This window comes from Daucus carota, chromosome 3, assembly GCF_001625215.2.
Source record: "Daucus carota subsp. sativus chromosome 3, DH1 v3.0, whole genome shotgun sequence".
NCBI classification, from domain to species: domain Eukaryota; kingdom Viridiplantae; phylum Streptophyta; class Magnoliopsida; order Apiales; family Apiaceae; genus Daucus; species Daucus carota.
Window position 1 is genome coordinate 49238065 of NC_030383.2, and position 22442 is coordinate 49260506.

The 22442-nt window shown below is 34.0% G+C and overlaps 3 protein-coding genes and 1 non-coding gene across 4 annotated transcripts; 2 read left to right on the forward strand and 2 right to left on the reverse strand.

The window, feature by feature from the left end:
• Window positions 1-2621: 2621 nt before the first annotated feature.
• LOC108212613 (uncharacterized) lies at window positions 2622-3334 on the reverse strand. Its single transcript, XR_010290588.1, has 3 exons — window positions 3200-3334; window positions 3010-3112; window positions 2622-2697 (listed from the first exon to the last, which is right to left on the reverse strand). It is a non-coding gene; the product is annotated as an uncharacterized LOC108212613 (transcript).
• A 1836-nt stretch (window positions 3335-5170) lies between these two features.
• On the reverse strand, window positions 5171-6415 carry LOC108212614 (probable disease resistance protein At5g43730). The gene is made up of 2 exons (XM_017384337.1): window positions 6111-6415; window positions 5171-5918 (listed from the first exon to the last, which is right to left on the reverse strand). The coding sequence occupies exons 1-2, from the start codon at window positions 6413-6415 to the stop codon at window positions 5171-5173; spliced, it is 1053 nt and encodes a 350-aa protein (XP_017239826.1).
• Window positions 6416-9391: 2976 nt separating this feature from the next.
• Window positions 9392-17381, forward strand: LOC108215116 (uncharacterized). Its single transcript, XM_017387465.2, has 7 exons — window positions 9392-9655; window positions 9897-10134; window positions 11229-11352; window positions 11502-11839; window positions 13607-14678; window positions 14968-15164; window positions 17017-17381. Exons 1-7 carry the CDS (start codon window positions 9576-9578, stop codon window positions 17092-17094), a joined length of 2127 nt encoding a protein of 708 aa, XP_017242954.1. The 5' UTR covers window positions 9392-9575; the 3' UTR covers window positions 17095-17381.
• Window positions 17382-18411: 1030 nt separating this feature from the next.
• Window positions 18412-22026, forward strand: LOC108211946 (uncharacterized). Its single transcript, XM_017383666.2, has 4 exons — window positions 18412-19116; window positions 19205-19326; window positions 20808-20951; window positions 21766-22026. Exons 1-4 carry the CDS (start codon window positions 18883-18885, stop codon window positions 21866-21868), a joined length of 603 nt encoding a protein of 200 aa, XP_017239155.1. The 5' UTR covers window positions 18412-18882; the 3' UTR covers window positions 21869-22026.
• The last annotated feature ends 416 nt before the right edge of the window (window positions 22027-22442 follow it).

Sequence of the window (22442 nt, forward strand, 5' to 3'; positions counted from 1 at the left end):
TATTAAGAAATAATTAATATCATGTTTTGATCATTATCTTCCATAACTAATCACCTTAGTTTTCATAACATATTGATTATGCACCTCATTAATTACTATGTATTTGGACCTTTTTTCATTTTAAATTACACTATACATTCATAATCTTTCTAAATACATTTATGAGAGGCTTGTTGGTTGTATTTAATTCTATATTGAAAATAGTATAAAGTTTACATAGATTAAAGAGTATGACACATATTTTGGGATATTTTTTTTTGGCAAAATGGACACTTAAAATGGGATGGAGGGAGTATTAGTATATATGACATGTTAGCTAATCATTTATGTAAGTATCGGGCATAATAAAACAATAATTCACTTAATATGATAGCGGTGATCTTAACCTGCTGGGCGCTCTCTTTGTAAAAAGGAAGGATTGAAAAACTACTTCTTAAAAGAAATGTATTACTCACGCCAAGGTGCCAGCTCGTTTATGTTACATTTGAATAGAGTTTATTATACAAAGATATATTTTTCTGTTTAAAACTGAAAACAAGCCCGATTATAAGTTTAAACAAACAGAGAAATATTATTGTTGAGACCTTTAGATTGTGACGTCTTGTTTAGACAAGAGAATAAGAGAACGGTTTTTTTAATGTCTCAATAGAAAATGAGATTAATATTGAATTATATACCACTTGAGGTCATATAAAAAAAATTATTTATTAGTTATATATAATAAGTTACTTGTAAGAAAGATAGAATAAAATTTAAAAAGATAGTTTCTTTCAAATATCAAAATATAATGAAAATGAAATTATAGATTATTTGAATTAACTTAAAAAGGTCAATTATATTGGTAGATAAATTATTTGTAAGTTAAAAATAATTACTAATTTATCCTCTTAGATAAATTTATTGATATTTATAATTTCTTAGTTGGAAAAATTAGGAATATGAAATAAAGTAACTATTTTTTCTAAATGATCTTATATAATTTATGAAGTCAAATTTCAAATTCAAAATAAGTTGCCGAGAAAGAGGCTTAGATATTCAACTTATCAGTTCTAGCACTAATTTAGATATTATTATATAAATAATACGAATAATTTAAATCCTTATTTATAAGTTTGAAGTTGCGTAAGGAAACTTACCAAGCATGCACCACAGAGGGGTAGTCGTGTTGGTGCAGTCCGCGTTACCTTTGGCTCGATTTTTCAAACCCAATATTTGATTAATAAGTGAGAATTAATTTTTTCTTTTTTTCTTGTTACAAGACTTTAATAACTAATGTGCTTTCAAAAAAAAATAACTAATGTTAATAAATTGTATCAAAATATAATATCTCTTATTTGACTCGGTTTTTTTAAACTCGTCTTCAGATTTATAAATGAGAATTCGTTTTTCTTAGAAGACTTCATCTTAAGTAATAAATTTTACAGAAATACAATATCAAAAGAAAAAAGGGATTTTTTTTTTCATAAATACTTAAGTCCAAAATTGTTTTTGCAAAAATACTACATCTTTTTTAAATATTTTGCAAAAATATCATAATTTTGAAAATATTTGCAAAAAATACTGTATGCAACTCGTTGCAACCACATGCAATCATACTTGCAACCAGTTGCAACCTGCGGGCCAATTAACAAAAGTTACATCTGGTTTCATTTAGTTGCAGATCGTATTTTTGCAAATATTTTTTAAAAAATTACTAATTTTGCAATTTTTTTTAAAAGATAGTAAAATCAAAAAAAAAAGAGTTAGAAAAAGTGATATTTTTGATAAATTCTCAAGAAAAAATTTCTTTATAGATGAAGGTCTTTCATGTAATTTAAGCAGCTTTTTTCATCTAAAATGACACGATCCTTGGTAAACAACCAAAGTAGTCTAACAAAGCAATCTCATGTGTTGGTTGAGTAGCTATGAATGACTAGTACAATCAATGAATTTGGTAAAGCATTGAATTTTCGTACAGGGAGCTGCTAGTGACACTGGGTTTTTTCACTAGTCAAGCAGTAGCATCGAGTAGAACTGACATGCATAAATACGTGTAGGTAGAGCATGAAATTAAGGGGGTACAGCAATGGGGGCCGGAGGGACCCACCTCTGGATTGGTGAGCAGTCCCAGCTACCAGTCTCGTTGGAGTAGGAAAGATTGAAATGCTTGGGGCTTGGCCGACGAGGCTCTGAGTTTGACAAGTTCCCTCTCCTTTTCCTCGATCAAACATTTAGAGCAAGTCCAAGAGTGCCCTAAAATCATGTCCTAAATCAAAATTTACATTTGAAGTAAAATGGTGCTCCAACAATGTCCTAGTGGTGCCTCAAAACACTAGGACATCTAACAAATGCCTTATTTTTGAGGCACAATCATGCATGCCCTAAACTATTTCTATCAATAAAATATTAGATTACTCAAATTCCAACACACCTCTCTTCTCTTTCTTTTCTACATCCCTCCAACAATAATTCAAATATACTATTATTTAAATAATAAGGCACAATAATAAGGCATATTGTTGGAGTTGTTATATTAAAATGATGTCCTAAATCACTAGAACATTATTTTTTATTATATATACAGGGCACTTGCTAGGACATTGTTGGACTTGCTCTTAGCCTCTCTTGCCTTATCCCAGCTCTTGCTCAGTATTCCCTTGTTAACCTCACCCCACACCACTGCTGATTCACTTGCCCACAATCCCTATAGGAGTAGGACTATGGGGCCGTTTGGACTATCTTAAAAGAAGTGACTTCTTGCTTAAATTAAAGAAGTGGAGTAGAAGTGAGAAGTAAATAAGTGAATAAAGTGTTTGGAAAAGAAGCAGAAGCTCTGAGAGAGAAGCTAGCATTCTCAGCTTCTTAAAAGTGCTTCTATTTATTTACACAAACGGGTCAAGAAAAACAGAAGCTGGAAGCAGAAGCTGCTTCAACTATCCAAACAGACCCTATTTTTATTTTATCTAGGACTAGTCAATAAACATACATTTGCAGAGGCATTATTTACAAGATGATTCATTCATTCATTACCTTGGGATTCCTAACTACAGGTGTCTTTAGTCCACCAATGGCTTCCTTCGCGTTGTATATAATTCGGAGCTTACCACTCATAGGATCTTTAGCTGTGACCGTCCTGCATATATAAATACAATGGACTTGAAATTCATTCCCCAAAAAACTAGAATGGCTAGCAAACAGGCACGTGGTTGTAAAAAACTACTTGTCCCAGTGGCCTGCAATTTCGTACAGAGTCTTCGTGGATGATGACTTGTAGATTCTTCCCTGAATAGCCCTGTGAGTAGATGATCAACGACCAAAAACTGACTTTAAGCCGACTTGTGATTTAGCGGGTGTTTGGCAACCACCCGCTTCTCACTTTTTTAATAAAAGTTCACTCCAGCTTATTTGCCGTGTGTTTGGATACACAAGTCAGAAGTGCTTTGTAGCTTCTTTTGAGCCAGAAGTTGGAAGTTAGAAATGCTAGCTTTTTTTTAGCTTTTTTTAGTGAATTTCATTTTTTAACTTATCCAAACACTTTTAATAACTTATAAGTTAAGTTCACTTATCACTTATAATCCACTTCTTTACTTTAAGCAATAAGTCACTTCTTTTAAGCTAAGCCAAACGGCCCCTAAGTAATGATGAATTTCTTCTTAATGTGAGCTATTTGTAATATTCCAGAATTTCTGTCCAATGGTCAGGGCTAAGCTATTGTTCAGAAGTACTAGCTTTTACATACAACATATTGTGTATCATATATTCATATTACTCTTAATTGTTGAAACAGAAGTAATACTGATTCATCAACCAGAAAACCATTCCGAAAGTAAATGTTCTGACACTCCCCAAGAGGCGAAAGCCCTGTCTAAGTCTAACCGCCGGAAGCAGTTTTCTTTTACACAGTTGATACTAACTGAAATCATTCAAATCCCCAGCAGGTGCCCAAACCCCATATCTATCATTGTGTTCAGTTCCCACAACCAAAAACTTGTAATAGTTAGAATTACTAGTTCAATATATTTATATATTAAATATTGTGTTATAAATTGTGATCGAGGAGTGTGAAATATAACAATACATATCAGTAGGCAAATATCTCACTAGTCACTACATCAAAATATAAATAAACCAAGGAGGCAAAAGAACGTTTCTTTCGATACAAAGGACTCAAAATTTTAAGTAAAACAAATATTTGTGCTTTACCTTCAGACATAGCTCCTAGCTCAAGGTTTTAGAAGTAAATGTATTTTCTGTAATTGTCATCTCAAGATATCAAGGATTCAAGCATCCGGTTCTTTTGAAATGCACTTAAAGGCCGTATATGCAAATTTTATAGGCCTTCCTTGCTAACACTTCAAGGTTTAGCATGAGTTGGTTACTTATATGGTACTCCCCCTGTCCCTCTCATTTTTTACTCTTTTTTTTTTGCATTGCTCGACACGCATTTTAAGGCGCATATAAAACATAGTTCCATAACTTTTTTTTGAAAATTTTCTTTTCTCTATAAAAATTTAGATAGAAAATTTTTATTTAGAAGAAAAAAGTTCAAAATAGATATAAACAATTGAGGGGGACGGAGGGAGTATCACATTTGGGTTTAGGTGTGTGCATTTATTATTATTCCACTATACTTGCCATGACCTATCTAAATGAATTTACATCAAACTTCAAACTCAAGGTTTAATACACCAACTCAAAACATTTTACTAATTGATTCAAGGGTCCTGTTCCACAGCAACCGCGTGTTAGATAAGGGTTATCTAACACACTGTACGGGGGCCGTTAGATATATATTTCAAGGGCTCAGATCCAATTTTGGGTTTTTAATGTATCCGCGGTTATTTTCCGCGGAAGGGAAAACTCCCTATCCGCGGTTATTTACCGCGGAAGGGAGTTTTCCCTATCCGCGGTTTTTTATAGCGGATACATTAAAATCTCAGATTGGATCTGGACCTTTGAAATATAGATCTAACGGCCCCCATACAGTGTGTTAGATAACCCTTATCTAACACGCGGTTGTCAAGGAACAGGACCCCTGATTCAAGCAATTTAAATCTGTGTATCTAGTTTTGAAAACGAACTAATTTTAGGGGGCACTGTCACAGAACCTAAAATAACAGTGAAGACATTCTCAATCTGCTAAAATAACCGTTACAAATTTAAAATATGTACGCAAATGTCAAAATGGCAATTAGTTGAATACAGAGGGAGGATCAATATTCGATTTCAAACAATCATATACTTCTGGACCTATTCCTGGAATATTTTCAACATGGCCATTTTTAAGTTGGTATAGTGCATCCTTCCATGAATTGTCAGACATGAATTGTAGTGCTTTACCAACCGCATGAATGACGAGTGGTATACCTGCACATTGATTACACACTTCCTTCGCCAGGGCTTCATCCTGCAGAGATTCCATCTGAGAAGAACCAATGGTGTATTTGAACATATCCCACGCTTCATCAGTTGTCAGGGGTGTAATCTTGACTGGATGCCTGCAATTGTTACGCAAACATGCCTCTTCCACTCGAGCTGTCAAGATGATCTTACTACCTGTGGAAGTACTTCCATGACCAAATGGAATTCCAATAATATCCAAAGGAATTTCTCTCCATATATCATCTAAAATGATGAGGATTTTGCCTCCATTCAATAAACTACGTTTCAGCTGAGAAGCTCTATGGTCGACATTATCTTTTGATTCAAAATGGCAATTTAAATATCCTGCGATCTGGTTTTGTACTTTTATCACATCCAACTTCTGAAAGCCTACATCCGCTCGTGTGATCTTGTCAAAGATCTTCTTCTCCTTTGCTTCTCCCCATATTCGTTCCACCATTTGAGTTTTGCCAACTCCTGGCATCCCATAGATGCCAATAACCGGAGAACTACCTTCACTTACTAGTATTTCCCACAGCTCCCCATAAACATCTCTCCTGGATTAAAAATGTTGGAATGCAGTATTAGCTTTTGGGATGTTTTCAAATGGGGGAAGATGTGCAATATCATTAGCCAGGAGGTCCATTCCGGAATTAGTGAGTTCAATCACCCGCGCTGACATCTGTACCGCCTCCCTACCTAGTTGAAAACGGGACACGGGTTTAGGAATTGGCAGACACTGAATGCACCTCCATGAATGTCTGTTTTTATATTTTCCAGAAAACTCTCTGGCACTCTCCTGGATTTCTTCAACCTCTTTCTGCCACTTCATTACATAATCCTCAACTGTTTTACCATCAGCTCTTGCCGCAGCAGCTTTCCTGGACACCCTTTCCTCCTGAATGTTAACTTTTTCTATATCAGAATTAAGAACGTTAACAAGTTCCTTGTAGCAAAACATGTAACGCAATCCATGGAACATTGCTTCAACTGTCGCCTCGGATACTCTGTCCAGAGCTTTTCCCACACATGGAACATCAGATAGACCAACCATGATTATTCTTCGCTCTCAACTCTTTATTTTTCGGTCTAAACTGAAACAAGAAGACCAAATGCAGATCTAATTGCCAGAACAGCAGTAGTTAAAGAATGATGGAAGCTAGAGCCAAGTAGTTGATAATCTGTGAATATTACAGATTGAAATAGTACATAGCTTAGAAATTATATAAGCATCAGATTAGTTTTTTTTAACACCCTGGCAATCAAACAAGTCGTCGGATGCTTAGCTGTAGTTGAGCAATTAAGACATGCTTTTCATTGTGTAAACACTTATGTTGTGTTTGGTTGGGGTGAATGAAAATGGAAAGAATGGAATGAGATTTGAATTATAATGTAATTGAATGTATAGTAATTTCATTCCTTCCACCATTCCATTCTTATCACCCTTAACTAAAGCTCAAACTCTCCATTTTGTGAAAGAATGATCCATTCCTTATCATATTTATTTTCTACCCAAATCTTATCAAACAAAATTTGCTCTCATTCATTTTTTTTCAAAGTCCCCCTCCTACCCTCTATTATTTTCTTTTATTTTTAATCATTCCATTCATTTCCATTCCATTCATCCCAACCAAACACAACATTAATCTTTTATTCCTCTGTTTAATAAGTAAACTATCAGTAATTGATATATATAACTAAAGTCGCATGCCAACTAGTGGACAAACTTTGGTTGGTATGCTAGTGGGCTTATAGTTATTCTTTCAAGTTTTACGAGAAATGCATATTGACTTGTTATGGAAAGAAATTCTGCGGGTCTTCTATAGCGCAGAAATTATTAATTATGGATTTTTTTTTTTATGAATTGTCAAATATACCGTAAAATTGTCCGCATGTAAGAAAATAATGTATTCACTAAAATGACAATGAATTGTCAGCTTAATGTAAACCTTTTCTAAATAACGTGTTGATTTATTACGCTAATCCTATCTGCTATTCAAATATTAAAAATGAACAGTCTAGTCTAGTCAAACATTAAGATTCTTCAGATAATTTTACCTTTTGAGCGGCATGTTATTCAATTTTTTAGTGTCTAGTCTCTTAAACTGTATTAAAAATAATAATTAAACATCTTTAACATTGTTGTCCCACTTAAAATGAAAGCAAAAAAAAAAAAAATAGCAAATAAGGACATGTTCATTTAAATTTCGGGTTAATTATAAAGTTGGTCACTGAACTGGGTTTAATGTATCAAGTTGGTCACTGAACTCAAAACGGTATCAAGATGGTCACTAAAGTCACCATAAATATCAAACAAGTAAATTGAAATATGAGTTCAAGTAGTAAAAATATTATTTATAAAGTTTTACACATAAATTTTAAATGTTACCACAACCAACTAAAAGGTTATGAATTCTAGTATTTAAAATAATATATTTATATTTTATCAAGTTTATTTATTATTTATATTTTATTATATAGTTATTTTTTATTTTAATTAAAAATAAATAATAAATAAACTTGATAATATATTATCATAAATATTAGAAGTCATAACATTTTACTTGGTTTTGGTAACATTCAAAAATAATGTGTAAAACTTTACAAATAATATTTTTACTGCTTGAACTTATACTTCAAGGTGCTTGTTTGATATTAATGGCCATTTCAGTGACCATCTTGATACCGTTTTGAGTTCAGTGACCAATTTGATACATTAATCCCACTTCAGTGATCAATTAGATAATTAACTCTTTAAATTTCTTTTGATTTTAAGTATTCTTACATCAGTTTATTAGACATATTATACTAAATTTTGTCATTTTTATATGTTCAATTCAGATGGAAAATTCAAATACACACTATCATCTAGATTTTGGGGATCACTATGGAGATGGTTTCATGAGTCAAATTAATAATTATTATGCTAATTATAATCCTTCTCAGACTCGAAATATAATTGCTGGTACTAATCAAGATAACACAAATTTTTATCATAATCTCTGTTGATTTATTTGGATCTGTGCAATACAAAATACACAATGCAAAGTATTGGGATTGATTTACCCAAACCTAAATCTCAACTAATGCAAACTTTGCAAGGGGGTAACTGCATTCACTTGATTCTTATTCACCTTTGACATTTTGAGTTTAGTAAATCTCTCAACTAAATATCAAGAAACAGAAAATACAACTATACACAATCAAAACATTAATATTTGTTGATATTAGATAATATTTGTGTGACTTGTATGAACCGCTCATCATTAGCTGTATTATAAATTATTTATTTGTTATATTTGACACAACTTGCTACATGATGCGAACAAAATTAACAGTTTTCCACTCAACTCAAATTATTCGTGAGAAAATTATGTTCTTATTTTTGTCTTATTAATAAATAAAATGATTTTGAGAATTACCCGAACCGGTTCAACTGCCACTAGGAAAAATTAAATTTCATTTGCAGCCATACTCATACAAGTCCAAACTGAATTTAGTAATACTTGAATTTGAAATTTATTATATTTTTGTCTTATTCTTTCATATGGGAATGCTTATAAATGTGATAAATCATATAAGATCATCATATACTTTTATTTCAAACATTTTGAATACAATACAATAGATGTCTTGTATACATATTTCAGAAGAATAAAAACACATGTTATACACATAATAAATAAATATTTAACCTTTCAAAGAAAATCTGTATTGTATTGTTGATGCATAAATATGAATTACCTATTACTGATACAAAAATTATTAGCAGATTAAAATATTAAATAAATTTATTTAAATCATTTGGATAAACTTAATAAAAGTCATTTTTCTCAAAACAAAGAACTGGACTAAAAGTCAGAAATAAAATTAAAACGCATAAATGATTAAATTGTTTTACGAAACCCAAAAATCTCAAACAAAAATTAATATTATCAACTTTTTACAAACACTTCTAAATTTTCACACAAAAATAGCCGAAAGGATAATAATTTAGGAGAAAAGTGACAAGGGGAAACAAGGAGTTTTGAAAAAATAGAAACTACAAACTGTGAAAAGAATTCTGATCCTGGCCCGCTGTAATAGCGACCAGCGTCGGTAAATTGAGAGAGGAGCAGAGCGTTTTTGTGTGTGTTTATATCAACGCCGGAATTTAAGAGAAGTCGAATCATCAATTCATAATAAGCAGCAGTAGAGCAGAAGGGGGCAGAGGAATGGCGAAAGAATCAGAGAAGAGATTTAACGCCGTCATGGACAAACTCTTCTACGCTCCTAAAACACCTAAATCTGCCAGGTCTCTCTCTCTCTCTCTCTCTCTCTCTCTCTCTCTCTCCCTCCCTCCCTCCCTCCCTCCCTGTCTCTCTCTCTCAGTAATCTTATGAATTGTTTCTCAATCTGTGACCTAGCTCAGTTCTTGTTTATAGTAGTAAAAAGTAATTATACACACGATTACCCTACTCCGGTAGTGATAATGTGATGCTTTAGGGCTTTAATTTAGCTTTTTAACTAATTTGTGGATTTTTTTTGGATCTTAGTGTTGATAATGGTAGGAAATTAGGAGTTGAAGCTTCGAGGGGCCAAAAGCGACCCAATATGGCAGCTGCGTTCTCAAAAGTGGAACTCAAATCAAGAGGAAGTATTGCGGAACAGTCACAGAATTCTTTGGAATCTGCCGGTGCTTTGCAAGCTCCGTTATGCAGGCCGTGGGACCGTGGTGATTTACAAAGGAGGCTAGCTACTTTTAAGTCCATGACATGGTTTGCTAAACCTCAGGTTCATCCTTCAGTCTACTGCATTTTACTTTTCATGCTTGAACAAGAGTGTAAATAATTATATATATGTGTGTGTGTATTCTCAGTCTCTGCGTTTTTTTAAGTAGCAATGCCACTGCTGTTGTTGAAACTGGTCCCTCCAAACCTCTTAGGCCTTACGGTTTTATGTTTAGTAAGGTTGAAATGTTTGTTTGGTCGCCTCAAAACCTCATATACCTTCAGTCTTTAAAATTGTTGTTCATAGTTTCGCCCCTCCAGTCCTCAACATTATATTCCTTGCAAATCCTGATAACTAGTGTGCTCAGACTTTTAATAGTATAAACCTGTTCCTTTCAAGTGTACTGTGGTGGAATGATTTTGCATATCTTTGTCTTGTTCCGTTTTGTGGGAATAAATTGGTAAAGTTTCTTTTACTGAAGACATGCTAGATAGGACTAAACTGGTCGTGGTTATACTTATAGTGCTTTATATTTTAATTATAGTATGCCAAAATTTTCTCTGGACGAACTCCCAAGAGATGGCCAAGTGGTTATGGAGATTGTTGGAAAATTTGTGGTTAGGGCTGTGTTCCCCATGAGCGGCATACATTTCTTGGGGGTCATCTACCAGTGCATAAGCACTCGATTTACACGATGCTGGGTCTAGTAGGATGGTGCACACCCGGGTTTTACTTCTAGAGGTTCCTGTAAAAAAAAAGGGTAAATTCCCTGGACTTGTAGGAAACTAATGATTAGTTTTAGGCTGCAAGCTATTTGTGCACCATCCAGCCCCGAATTATTTCTATTGGCATGGCTTGCCCTATTTTTGTTGGCTATTAGTCTATTCACTAGGGAAGTACAGTGATGTGAATCAGCTGTATTTTTTCGAATCAATAATAAGGGTTACTTGCTTACAAGAAAGATGTTCAGTTGCTTTCCTGAACATAAATTGTTCCTACAACTGGAGCTATAGTGTTAGATAGGATGCTGAGTGCTTAGTTAAGGACTAAAAGGTTTTCAGATATCCTAAATGTTATTGTGTTGCTCACTTCCCATGTATTCTCACTGGCTTATATTTCTTCTCTCTTGAATTGAGTAGCTTTCTCTTCTCTGCCAGGTAGTAAGTGCAGTCAATTGTGCTTTGAGGGGTTGGATCAATGTAGACAGTGACATTATTGCCTGTGAATCTTGTGGATCTCGTCTCCTTTTTTCTACTCCGTCATCTTGGACACAGCACCAAGGCAAGTCACTTTTTGTATAAATTTGCTATTTATAGCAGTGTGCAGTCCCTTTGACAAAATATTAAAAACCTCTTGCAATTAGTAGTCCAAACTATCTTGCATCTGACTTTTCTCCTCTTTATGTAATATTTTGTGCATTAAATATTCAGTTGAGAAAGCAGCAAATGTATTTAGCTTAAAGCTTGATAATGGTCACAAAATATTCTGCCCATGGGTTGACAATGCGTGTGACGAAGCACTAGCACAGTTTCCTCCCACAACTTCAACAATGTTGGTTGATGATTACAAGAAACGCTATGCGGCATTATTTCAACTGTCAGCTCTTCCTGTAATATCATTATCAGCAATTGATTTAATGAAAAGCCCTCAATTGGATGACTTCTTAAAAGAATCTTCCACCATAAAGTTCATCAATATGTCTGCTGATGCTTCTTCATTAGAATGCCTGGTCAACGAATCTCAGAATGTTTCTTCGCCCTACTACCAGGTATAAATTATAATTTTGGGAATGATGATTGGTTCTATTTCTTTGGAGATATCTTTGTTGGATAATCTATGATTATTTTATTTTGTTGGGATAAAACTTGCGTCTTTATTATTTTTCAGTTACTATCGTACAATATATGTTGTGTGGCGCGCATGTCTTTATCTATACTATATTATTATATCTAAACATACAAAAGTTTGGTCATTGGTGTAGTCTGGTACAATGGTACAATGGATTATTAAAGTTAGATCACTTAAATCAAATTGATTAGAAACATTATATTGAATTTTCTTATATTTCACTATCTATGCTACTAAAGATCTAAGGTTCGAATCGCGTCAACAACATATTGAAATATTTGTACTATAATATCTATCTAAAATATTTATAGGTTCAAATCCCGTAAACCACATATTACAGTCTATAGCATACCCTCTTATATGGATTTCCGTAGTACACCGATACAAATATATACATAATCAATATATTTACTATATTTTTTATGCAATATAATTACAAATATGAATTAGTAAATCGAAAACTATATTATACAATTTATTTATTTCAAAAATCATTGAAAATTATGTGATATTCAAACATGATTCTAGAACATAATAATAATTATTCAAAACTATTCTACTGTAGAACCAGTTTCGAAAAATAACTTTTTTGTTCAAATTTTAAGTGTGAAATTATTAATTTTATATATATATATATATATATATATATGTCGTAGTATTCAATATTAAAATCACATTATATATGTATTTTATAATAGAATTTATAATAAAATAAATGATATATAATGGTGTACTATGGAACTCCACATAAGGAGGTCCATGGAATGTTGGCCTATATATATATATATATATATATATATATATATAGTCATGCTCAAGTGTGAACTAATATTAATGTGAGATATGAGATCCAATCCTAACCATTCATTTTATACTTTATATTGATATCTCACCTTAAATTAATTTTTAATGTTTAAATATTTTTATCACCATCTTCATTCTAATTCCACCACCTGCACCTCCAACCACCACCGACCACCATTTCCGGCCACCACCACCTCCGGTGACCACCAGAAAATCACCACCGTCAAACCGAAAATCACCATCGGAACACCAAAAATCACCGCTGGAAAAAATGAAAGTCACTACCATAAAACGAAAATCACATCACCACCATCTACAGACCACCACCACCATCTACAGGCCCCCCAAATCTGAAAAATTACCAACCACAAAACAAAATCACCATTGGAAAATTAAAAACACCACCAAAAAACGAAATTCACCACATCAGTCACCACATCCAACCACTATTTCTGCCCACCAGATTCGGCCTCCACCTCCAACCACCAGTGACCATCATTTCCGGCGACCACAATCTCCAGACTACAAAAAATCACCGCGGGTGACAACCATTTTTGGCAAAGACAAACTAACACAAACCAAACACATCTAAAACACATTTTCTGATAAACACATCTTGTATGTTAAGTAGGGTCTAGGGATGGTGAGATGTACGTAGACCTACCTCAACTCCTACTCGGAGTAAAGAAAAAGTCTTGGTAAAGACAAGACAAATTTCAGATGTTTATTACTGTTATACTCAACTTTGTAACATCTTTTGTGGGTTCTTTTTTTCTAAAACATTTTAACAGAAAGTTATAAATGATGATTTATCCAATATTTAATTTCATTTTTTTTTATTATCTTATTGCAATTACCCTGATGAAGTGTTCCGATCGTGCAGGCGCTCAGACTTGTAAGTTTATGTGGTTGGGAATTTCGTCTGGTGCCTTACTTTGTTGATTATGAGATTCGAGAAAATTCTTCTGTTAAAGATGTCAATTTGTCAAAGCCATCTAGTGTTGTTTCTATTGAAGAAAATCCATCTGTAGAAGGTATATCTGAGCCAAATGAAGATTTAAGCTTTGCAAATGATTCTGTGGCATCTAATAAACAATATGATCCTAGTTCAGTTGTTCTGGGTTGCCAGCTTTGTGGAGCTAGTGTTGGACTATGGGCTTTTTCTACAACTCCCCGTCCTGTAGAGTATGTTAGATTAGTTGGAGAAGTGAATGGTGAAATCGGTGATGCTTATCATAAGAGAGACACTGTTATTGATAATGATCTTGTAACCAACCAAACTTTGGCCACTGCAAATGCAAGTGATATTTCCAAGACTGGTACTAGATCTCTAGTTGAAATACCGTCAAGTCTTAATCTGACAATTGCCGGAGGTCCTTCACCAGCAAAGCAGAACTTCGTACCAACAATTTCTTTACCTGTTATTGGTCGGAACTTAAGAGCTCGATTTTCATCTGAGTTTGAATCAAGACCTGGTGATGGACAGAGTAATGGTACAGACAATGAGTGTTTGGGTCCTGAGACTAATGAACAATGTTATACACTTCAAAGCGAAAATGATGATGACATGTTAGTAGAAGCACCAGTTACTGATGAACAGATAATTGTTGAAACTGACAGATTAGAATCTATGATAAAAAATCAACCAGACAACAGTCTAACCATAAATCAAGCTACAGGTGAACTTTTGATGCTAGAAGATGCAGCAGTCATAAAGAGCAGTTCATGTGAAGAAGTTCTCCGTCCCTCTGAACTTAGGGACTCTGGCGTATCAACCTCAGGTGGAAACATTTCCTCTGCCGATGTTGAAACTAGCATGAGTGACTCATTAATGATGGTAGCTTGTGCTCAAAGGGCTCCCAGTAGTGAGATGGTCTGCAGCAAACATGGTTATAGCCAGGAAGGTCATGGGAACAAGGCCACAATGCAAGAAGTAAACAGTATGACAAACAAAGGTTAGTCATAACATATTCTACTCTTTAGATCCATATTCATGGTTTTATTTTGATTTTATTGATATACCTTCTTTTTAAATTGGTATTAGTAGTATCTGAGTAAGTGCTGATGAATTGTGCTTCCAAGTCAGCATTTCATTGATTTCACCATTTTATTGTCATGAATCATGATATTAATACTCCAGCATTATTAACGCTTTTAGTAATCAGTGCCCCCTTTCCCTTACTTCTTATATTGCCGCGGGATTACTTTAGGAATGGCTTACAAGTGTTTTATATATTGCTCCAGGTTTGGATATGAAGCAATCACCATTGCCTAAAAAAATGGAATTCGACCCAATCAGGCAGCACAGACATTTTTGTCCCTGGATCACTTCAACTGGCAGTTCTCTACCTGGATGGAAACAAACACTATGTGCTTTGCAACGTCAAAAGGAGTTTTCTTCTCCTTCATCAGCTCGTTCTCTATCATCTTCGTTGATTGAGGTAATGTGAAAGTCCTTTTTTTAATTATCTTAATTAAGCATTTTCCCTTGCAGCACTTGTTGGATAATTAAACGCAATGGAGATTTAATAAGTTGGCAGTACTTTTATTTAGTATTTATTACTAGACAAAAACATCTTAAACAAAAGCGGAGTATATGTACATCTCATCCAAAAGTGTTCTTTGGCTTCTACAATTGACTTTTTTGCCTGTTCAGAGAGAATTATTGACCACAAGTGACTTTTTTGCCTGTTTAGAGAGAAATATTGACCAAACCAACTTACGCATCCCATTGCGGCTTGTGATTGTATGGACTCTGAATTGAGAAAATAGCCTAGCAGCGGAACGTATTTGCCTGGATCTTAACCTAGCTAAAGCGCAAGTAATATCATAGACATACTTATCAAGGCGATGCTAGGCACTAGTGCCCCGCCTAGGTGGCTATTAGGCGGATTTAACTTTTTTGGCAGGCTTACTTCTAACTATATAGATTGGTATTTTTTCATTTATACATACATTATATGTTTTCACTAAACAGAAGTACAGAACAAGTATAGCTATACGACTGAAATATTGTACAAAACATGTACGTACTGTACATATATGTATGTGGGTGTGTTTATAAAGATTAAAAGAAAAAAAGATGCCTAGGCATTTGCCTACCCCTTGAAAATTAAGGCATGTCGGATGCATAGCCATTTGGCGTCGCCTTGACAACTATGATCATGGACATGCTTTTTAAAATCAGACCCCCTTCCATTGCACAAAAATAGTACTTATGTGCTTATGTTAGATGAACTTATCAAAGAACAACACATTGCATTAAGGAGCTAACTACCAAGGGGAAACAGGTGTCAGGCGTCGAAATATCATATGAGAATAGTGGGGGCAGTAGGGTTTGACCTTAGGAAGCACGGACTCTTCAAAATGGTTGCCTTGTACATGTTCGACTCGGCAACTCCGTACCAACTCGGCTTAGACTCTTAGTAGGTGTCCGATTCGGCTGAGTACGTGTCCGACACACATATGACAGTGGACTCGCCTTCAACATGGGAGCGACACGGTCATCGACTCGGTCCACCTTTAAAAAGGCCCAATAACCTGCTTTCTAAGACCCGATAACCTTCTTTTAACCTAACTTCAAAGCCTCTCTCATCTCTTTTCTCTGCATCTCTTTCACATCCTCTCTCTCATCTTTCTCTCATCTAGGAAGATGGGCATTCTTCTAAATATGAAAATGAAATATAATGAATCTTATATTTGATTACCACTTACTGTAAAGACAGTTTTATTACTATTATTGTAAAAACATATATAAATCCTATTTTTTTGTTTGCCGAGTCCTGGATACTCTTTGATGTGGCGAATTCCCGTGTCCCCGTACCCATGTCCTGTGTCGTCATATCCGAGTCCGTGCTTCCTAGGTTGGGCCACAAGACCTTTACTAAACCAGAATTCCAGTACCTTTTTATATGATTTCCGAGACCTGGATTTGGATGTTAAGGAGAATTCACTAAATCGATAATATATTGCTGACAAGTTTTAAATTCAGTGACCTGTTAACCTCAAGAATCAATTAAATTCCTAGAAAATAATTTTTCCTTTTGTAATTGAAGAAAGCTTCTTGTAAGTTATACAAACTTAACAAGTTTATGGGCTAAATTCTATAGAGGTCATTCAAGGGGATGATTACAAGAATTTGATTGTAACTATTTTAGGTAAATGGAATTATTTATGTTTGACGGATGACTCCTACATGAGTGGCTTAAAAGATCAGCCATTTCCATTTAGATGATGAAACTACTTTTACATTATATAGATATATGATGTCATGCTCTGTTTTTTCAAATGCAGGTGGATGATCCTGTTGCATCCATAAAGAAGCTTTTCATGTCACCATCATCTAAAAGAGCGAAACTTGCTGATAATTGACAGCTAAGTAGCATATTGACCAGCATATCTCACATATGATGTGAAGTTGTATCAAGCCATGGCATTAGTTTTTCAAGGAGGCATAGAATGATGTGACTGTTGTTGAGGTGTTTCTATGCTTTTGGTAATTTGTTCTGGTGTTGTGGAAATTCTGTTTTGACCTATTATAGAAGAAACTGGTCAGTTATCATACTTGTGGATATAATTACAAAAAATTTCAAGTATCCAGACTAGTGAAACATTACAAGAATATTTGCATTTAAATCTGATATGAATTTGTTTGTGTTGATTTGATGTAAGACCGAGCGGAAAACTGTGAATGTCGCAAATATGAAGAAGATGCTTTGTTCTTAGAGTAAATGATCATACTCATTGGTCAAATGAATGTTTAAATACTCTTTGATCAACTGCATGTGTATTTACAAGTAAAATGAAATGTGCACTTGGGTATTTGTAATGTACAGGATGGCGATAAATTTACTTGCCTTATTCAAACTAACTTTTGCATCAAGTAATACCCTGTGATTAGGCTTAGGTTTGTTTTGTGGGAACGTTTTTTGTTGGACATTCTGTATGTTTTGTATATATAATAATAAATATTAAAAATATTATCATGTCAAACGTATTCCGCTCACAGAATATAGTATCCAAGGTTTTAATTTCAAAAAAAAAAAAAAAAGTATCCAAGGTTTTAACTAAAATAGTAGTAGTATTTAATACCTTTTCCCTATAATCTCGTCCAAGAACGTTTAACTTTAAATTTCGTAAATTTAACGTGTCGTGCAACCATAGCAATGGTCCAAATTAGGCACTCAAAATTCCACACAGTACTCGAACACAATTTAAAAAAGGTAAAAATAGAGGGAAAAGAATCTTGTCAGGACAAACAGAAACGAGAGTCCATTATCATCTTCTTGTTTTCAAAGCTACCTCCCACATTTCCTGTGCAAGTGTCCACTACGTGCATCATCTGCTGATGCCTTCTTGTCTTTCTTAATAATTTTACAATTATTAAAATTATAGACTAGTGCGTGCATACTCACCGTCACCTCGGTTCATCATAATTCCTGAATATAATTAAATATTTTCTTTATCCTAAATTAGGGATCTATATATACGTAATTTTTGAAGTGAGATGTTAAATAATGTTATTTAGTTAGACGTGGGCTTAAAAACAAGAAAAAACAAGAAACACGAAAAGTTGTGGACCTAGTGGTGATATAAACATTACTAACTCCAACAAATAATATTGATGCGTCAGTTGTAGTGTAACAATTTTCATTTGTGTGCATATTTGTTGTTTATTATGGACATTGTTTTGTACATATTTTGAAGAAATATATTGCTTAGACTAGTACAATATGCTTGTGTATTCTTGGTTTGAAGGCTAAGCACAGAGGGATGACTTAACCACTCTTCAACACATCTCTGTTTTTATATTACCACTAACACATCACTATTCAGTGTTATCAAACTATTTCTATTTCCATTTCTCTCCCACCTCATCAAAGCCAACCTGTCCTCATTTTGGTAAACCTCCTCAACTCCTCACATACAGAGGCACAGGCACACATTTTGCAAGAGATAGTGAGGGAGGGAGATAAAAAGTGAGAGGAGAGAGGGGGAGGGATTGAGGGAGAGGGATAAAGAAAGCTAGAGAGAGGGGGAGAGCGAGAGAGAGAGCTAGAGAGAGGGGGGAGGGAGGGAGGGAGAGAGAGAGTGTGTGTGTGTGTGAGATAGAGAGAGAGATGTTTGGCATGGAGATAAGAGTCTAGGCAGGGGAGAGAAATGGATGCAAGAAAAGTGGTGGTAATGGTAGAAGACATGGAGGTAGCAAGAACAGCACTAAGATGGGCACTTCAAAATCTTCTTCGCTACGGAGATTTGATCACACTTCTTCATGTTTTCCATCACCCCTCTTCTTCCAGATCCTCTAGAAACAGGAAAAAACTCAGACTTCTCCGCTTACAAGGCTACCAATTAGCTCTCTCTTTCAAAGAAATTTGCAACTCTTTTCCTAATGTAAACAAACTCCTCTCTATCTCTCTCTCTCTGTCTCTTTCGAATAATTTGTTCGTAATACTGGTAATGATTTTGTGGGCATCAACAGAGCAAAACAGAGATTGTGGTGACAGAGTGTGATCAAGAGGGTGCAAAAATAGCTGATCTAATCAATCAAATAGGAGCTTCTACTCTTGTTCTTGGACTTCATGATCAGAGTTTTCTTTACAGGTATGTATTTATAATTTACTTAGGTTTATCTTTGTTTGTGGAGACTAGTTTAGTTAAATTCACATCAAACAGATGAATGAAATGGTGAAAGTACACTGATCTTGAATCATTAGCAGTCTTAAGGAAAAGGTCAAATCTCTTTGTATGAGCCTCCAGGTCAATCTACACTAATGACAACCCATAACTTGACACGTGGCTGAACAGAAATTGTCCCCTTCTGCTTCTAAGATTCTTACTAATAGCTCTCTCCGTCTCATTTTATTAATCAGAGCTTCGCTTTTTATTCAATACTGCTAAAAATGTGTATTATTAAAAATTATTAAATTTAATATTAAATTATTATTTTTAGTTAAATATGATTTTACACTAAAATATACCAGTAATTTAAACCGACAGAGCCTTACTCCCTCTGTCCGAAGATAGTTTAAAGGCTTGAAACACATTTTAAAACTTCTATAAAATGTAGTTTCATAAATAATTTTATTTTTTTATTAAATAAAAAATTAATGTTTAAATATTTATAAAAAGAGGAAAATTAAAAAATAATTTATTAAATCATATTTTATATTTATTTTAAAATACGTGTCAAATAATGAGAAAAACTGTGAAAAAAAATGAGAGGACACGCAGAGTATATAAGACATGTTCACTCTTCACTGTGAATTAATAAGAGGATGCACTTGGAATAAATAAGTATTCATTTGACGAAAAAATAAAGTTGGTTTGTATTTATTATTTAATAGGTGTATCCAAGTAAAAAGTGTTATAATAATATAAAACTTTTTCTGGCTGATGATTAAAAGAAACAAATATATTCCCTTGCCAAAAATAGTCAACTACACATGCTTGGTTTGTATGATGCATTCATTGGCTTGTGTGTGAATTATTTTTTGATGCAGAAGTGGGAATAATTGAAATAGAGGGCTCACTATACTTTAAATTCCCAAACCAAAAACATATGGGACATTTAATGAGTAACAAGGTTTTGGCCTCTTGGTCTACTTGGTGCTTGCTTGCTTGTTTACAACTCACACTCTATTGCACAAGAATGGGAAGAATAAAAACCATAACCAAATTCAAGTGTTTTCTTGTCAAGTTTTCCCTAACTTGCCCCAAAATGAAAGTCCCACATGATGAAAATTAAACCAAATATGGAAATAGTCTGACATAAAGATACAACAATGATAGCTATTTTTCGAATATTAGATAACCATAAATAAATGCTGATCTCGAAAAGATTATGTACTTAACTTGTTGGTGTAGTTGGTTGCAAAAAAATGTCAAAACAGACAAGTCTGCACTTGAAACTCGAATTTTTGATTTTTTGTTACAAAGAGAAGAAGGGTATCTCCGTGTGAGTATGTCACGATGAGAAAAGAATATGTACTTCTGGCTGATGTATCTGTGAAGCTCTAAGATAGAAGAGGAAAGTAGGTATGAATTAAGCTGATGTAGTGTAATCTGGTGAACGGTGTTTATAGGTTGAACTGCACTGAAAACAAGTTGAAATGCAAAGTTCTAGCCATCAAGCAACCAACAACATTGACTGCAACAAGGACCATTTCATTATCAGACAGTTCAACCAATATGGACTTCTCCCAAATTGAAATTGCTGATGGCTTGAGGTGAGATTCCCTGCATTTCTTAGCCACTTTCCAATCTTCTGCATTCAATGTGAATGGAGTATCATTTCATGTGCACAATTACACATTATCTGTCTCTGTAGTTTATGATTGTTGCACTCCTCGGCAATATTCTAAAAAGCACAAATAAGGCGGGAAGCGGATTAATTAAATATATTTAAGTATGATATTATTTATAAATTTAAACTATGTAGTAATATTCTTAATAAAATATTTTTTTCCATATAATTATAGTCATATTGCAAAAAAAAAATGATATTTTAAAATCAAAAAATTAGCAAGTCAACATCGTCTGCCCATTTATCCGCTTAAAGGCCGATTAATCCGTTTTACAGTCCGCTCAATCTATTCAATAATTCGCTTAATTTTCAGAAACGCTTAATCATAACGTGTTAGACACCGATTCTGCTTAGACAAGAACACTCCATCTTCGATATAATATGTTTGGTTTACTTACCAATATTAGAAAAAGATATGTCTGGTTTAATTGCACTGCTACTGTATTTAACAAAGACAGCAAATACTTTAAAACACTATTTACCTGCTCCCTAGACATGTGGTACCTTGGACCTATATGTAGTTATTAATTTGAATCTCAATTAGCATGACCGACCAATTTGTCCCGGGGGATTTAAGAATTTAATCAAACACAGATACATCATAAATATGACATTTTCAGCAGACAAAATACATTTCCTATAAGCATAAGATTACAAGTTCAAACACTTTTTTGTTAGCATCTTGCAATCAATGTATTCGACTTTAATAGTATAGTTGTGTGTGAACGATTATGCAGCTTTCGCGAAGTTTCGCCACCAAAAATCCCGTACAGAATATGTCCAGATCCTTCGGCTATTTTTTGGAGATCAGGGACAACAAAAAGGAAAGAAACTTGTTGAATTCCATGGCTTCCTATTTTACTACAGGCATACAGGGGAGTACTGACCTTTTTTATACGTTAAAAGAATGTGATTTATAAGTTAAAAGCTTCTTTCTATACTTGACAAGTTCTTTTTAACGGAAGGAATACAATACAGAATCAGATCTCTTTTACCAACTTCTGTTCACTTCAAAGATAGATCAGAAACCCTTCATATGTAGCACAAACGACTTTGTAAAGTGCAACTATCAAATAGAACGTCCAACCTTTCGATCACAGCTATTTGGCAAAAATGTTATTTTAAATAAATTTTTGTCTAACAATCAAATTTCAAATTAATTCTAAGTTGGAATATGGTGCAAATCTAAAAAAGAAAAATTGGGCCGATTTCCCCTCTTTTGCAATCAGTTTCGCTACAACCAGTGGCGGATGTAGTGTAGTGCATGGTTTGTCACGTGACACACCATTATTTTTAAGGAAAAGACCCTTTTTTTTTTCCAGCTTATACAATTGAGGGTTGTGCTCTTCACCTGTTTTCCAAAGTTATCTCATTTGTTGCATTTTGCTAATGAAAGAAATAAGTTTATTGTATT

Excerpts from the sequence above, each read along its gene's own strand:
- LOC108211946 (XM_017383666.2), top strand. The coding sequence starts at position 18,883 with ATGGATGCAAGAAAAGTGGTGGTAATGGTAGAAGACATGGAGGTAGCA. Across the intron at positions 19,117-19,204 it reads TTTGCAACTCTTTTCCTAAT|AGCAAAACAGAGATTGTGGT; the intron begins GTAAACAAACTC and ends GGGCATCAACAG. Across the intron at positions 19,327-20,807 it reads GATCAGAGTTTTCTTTACAG|GTTGAACTGCACTGAAAACA; the intron begins GTATGTATTTAT and ends CGGTGTTTATAG.
- LOC108215116 (XM_017387465.2), top strand. The coding sequence starts at position 9,576 with ATGGCGAAAGAATCAGAGAAGAGATTTAACGCCGTCATGGACAAACTC. Across the intron at positions 11,840-13,606 it reads TTTCTTCGCCCTACTACCAG|GCGCTCAGACTTGTAAGTTT; the intron begins GTATAAATTATA and ends CCGATCGTGCAG. Across the intron at positions 15,165-17,016 it reads TATCATCTTCGTTGATTGAG|GTGGATGATCCTGTTGCATC; the intron begins GTAATGTGAAAG and ends TTTCAAATGCAG.
- LOC108212614 (XM_017384337.1), bottom strand. The coding sequence starts at position 6,415 with ATGGTTGGTCTATCTGATGTTCCATGTGTGGGAAAAGCTCTGGACAGA. Across the intron at positions 5,919-6,110 it reads AAAAACAGACATTCATGGAG|GAGAGATGTTTATGGGGAGC; the intron begins GTGCATTCAGTG and ends TTTTTAATCCAG.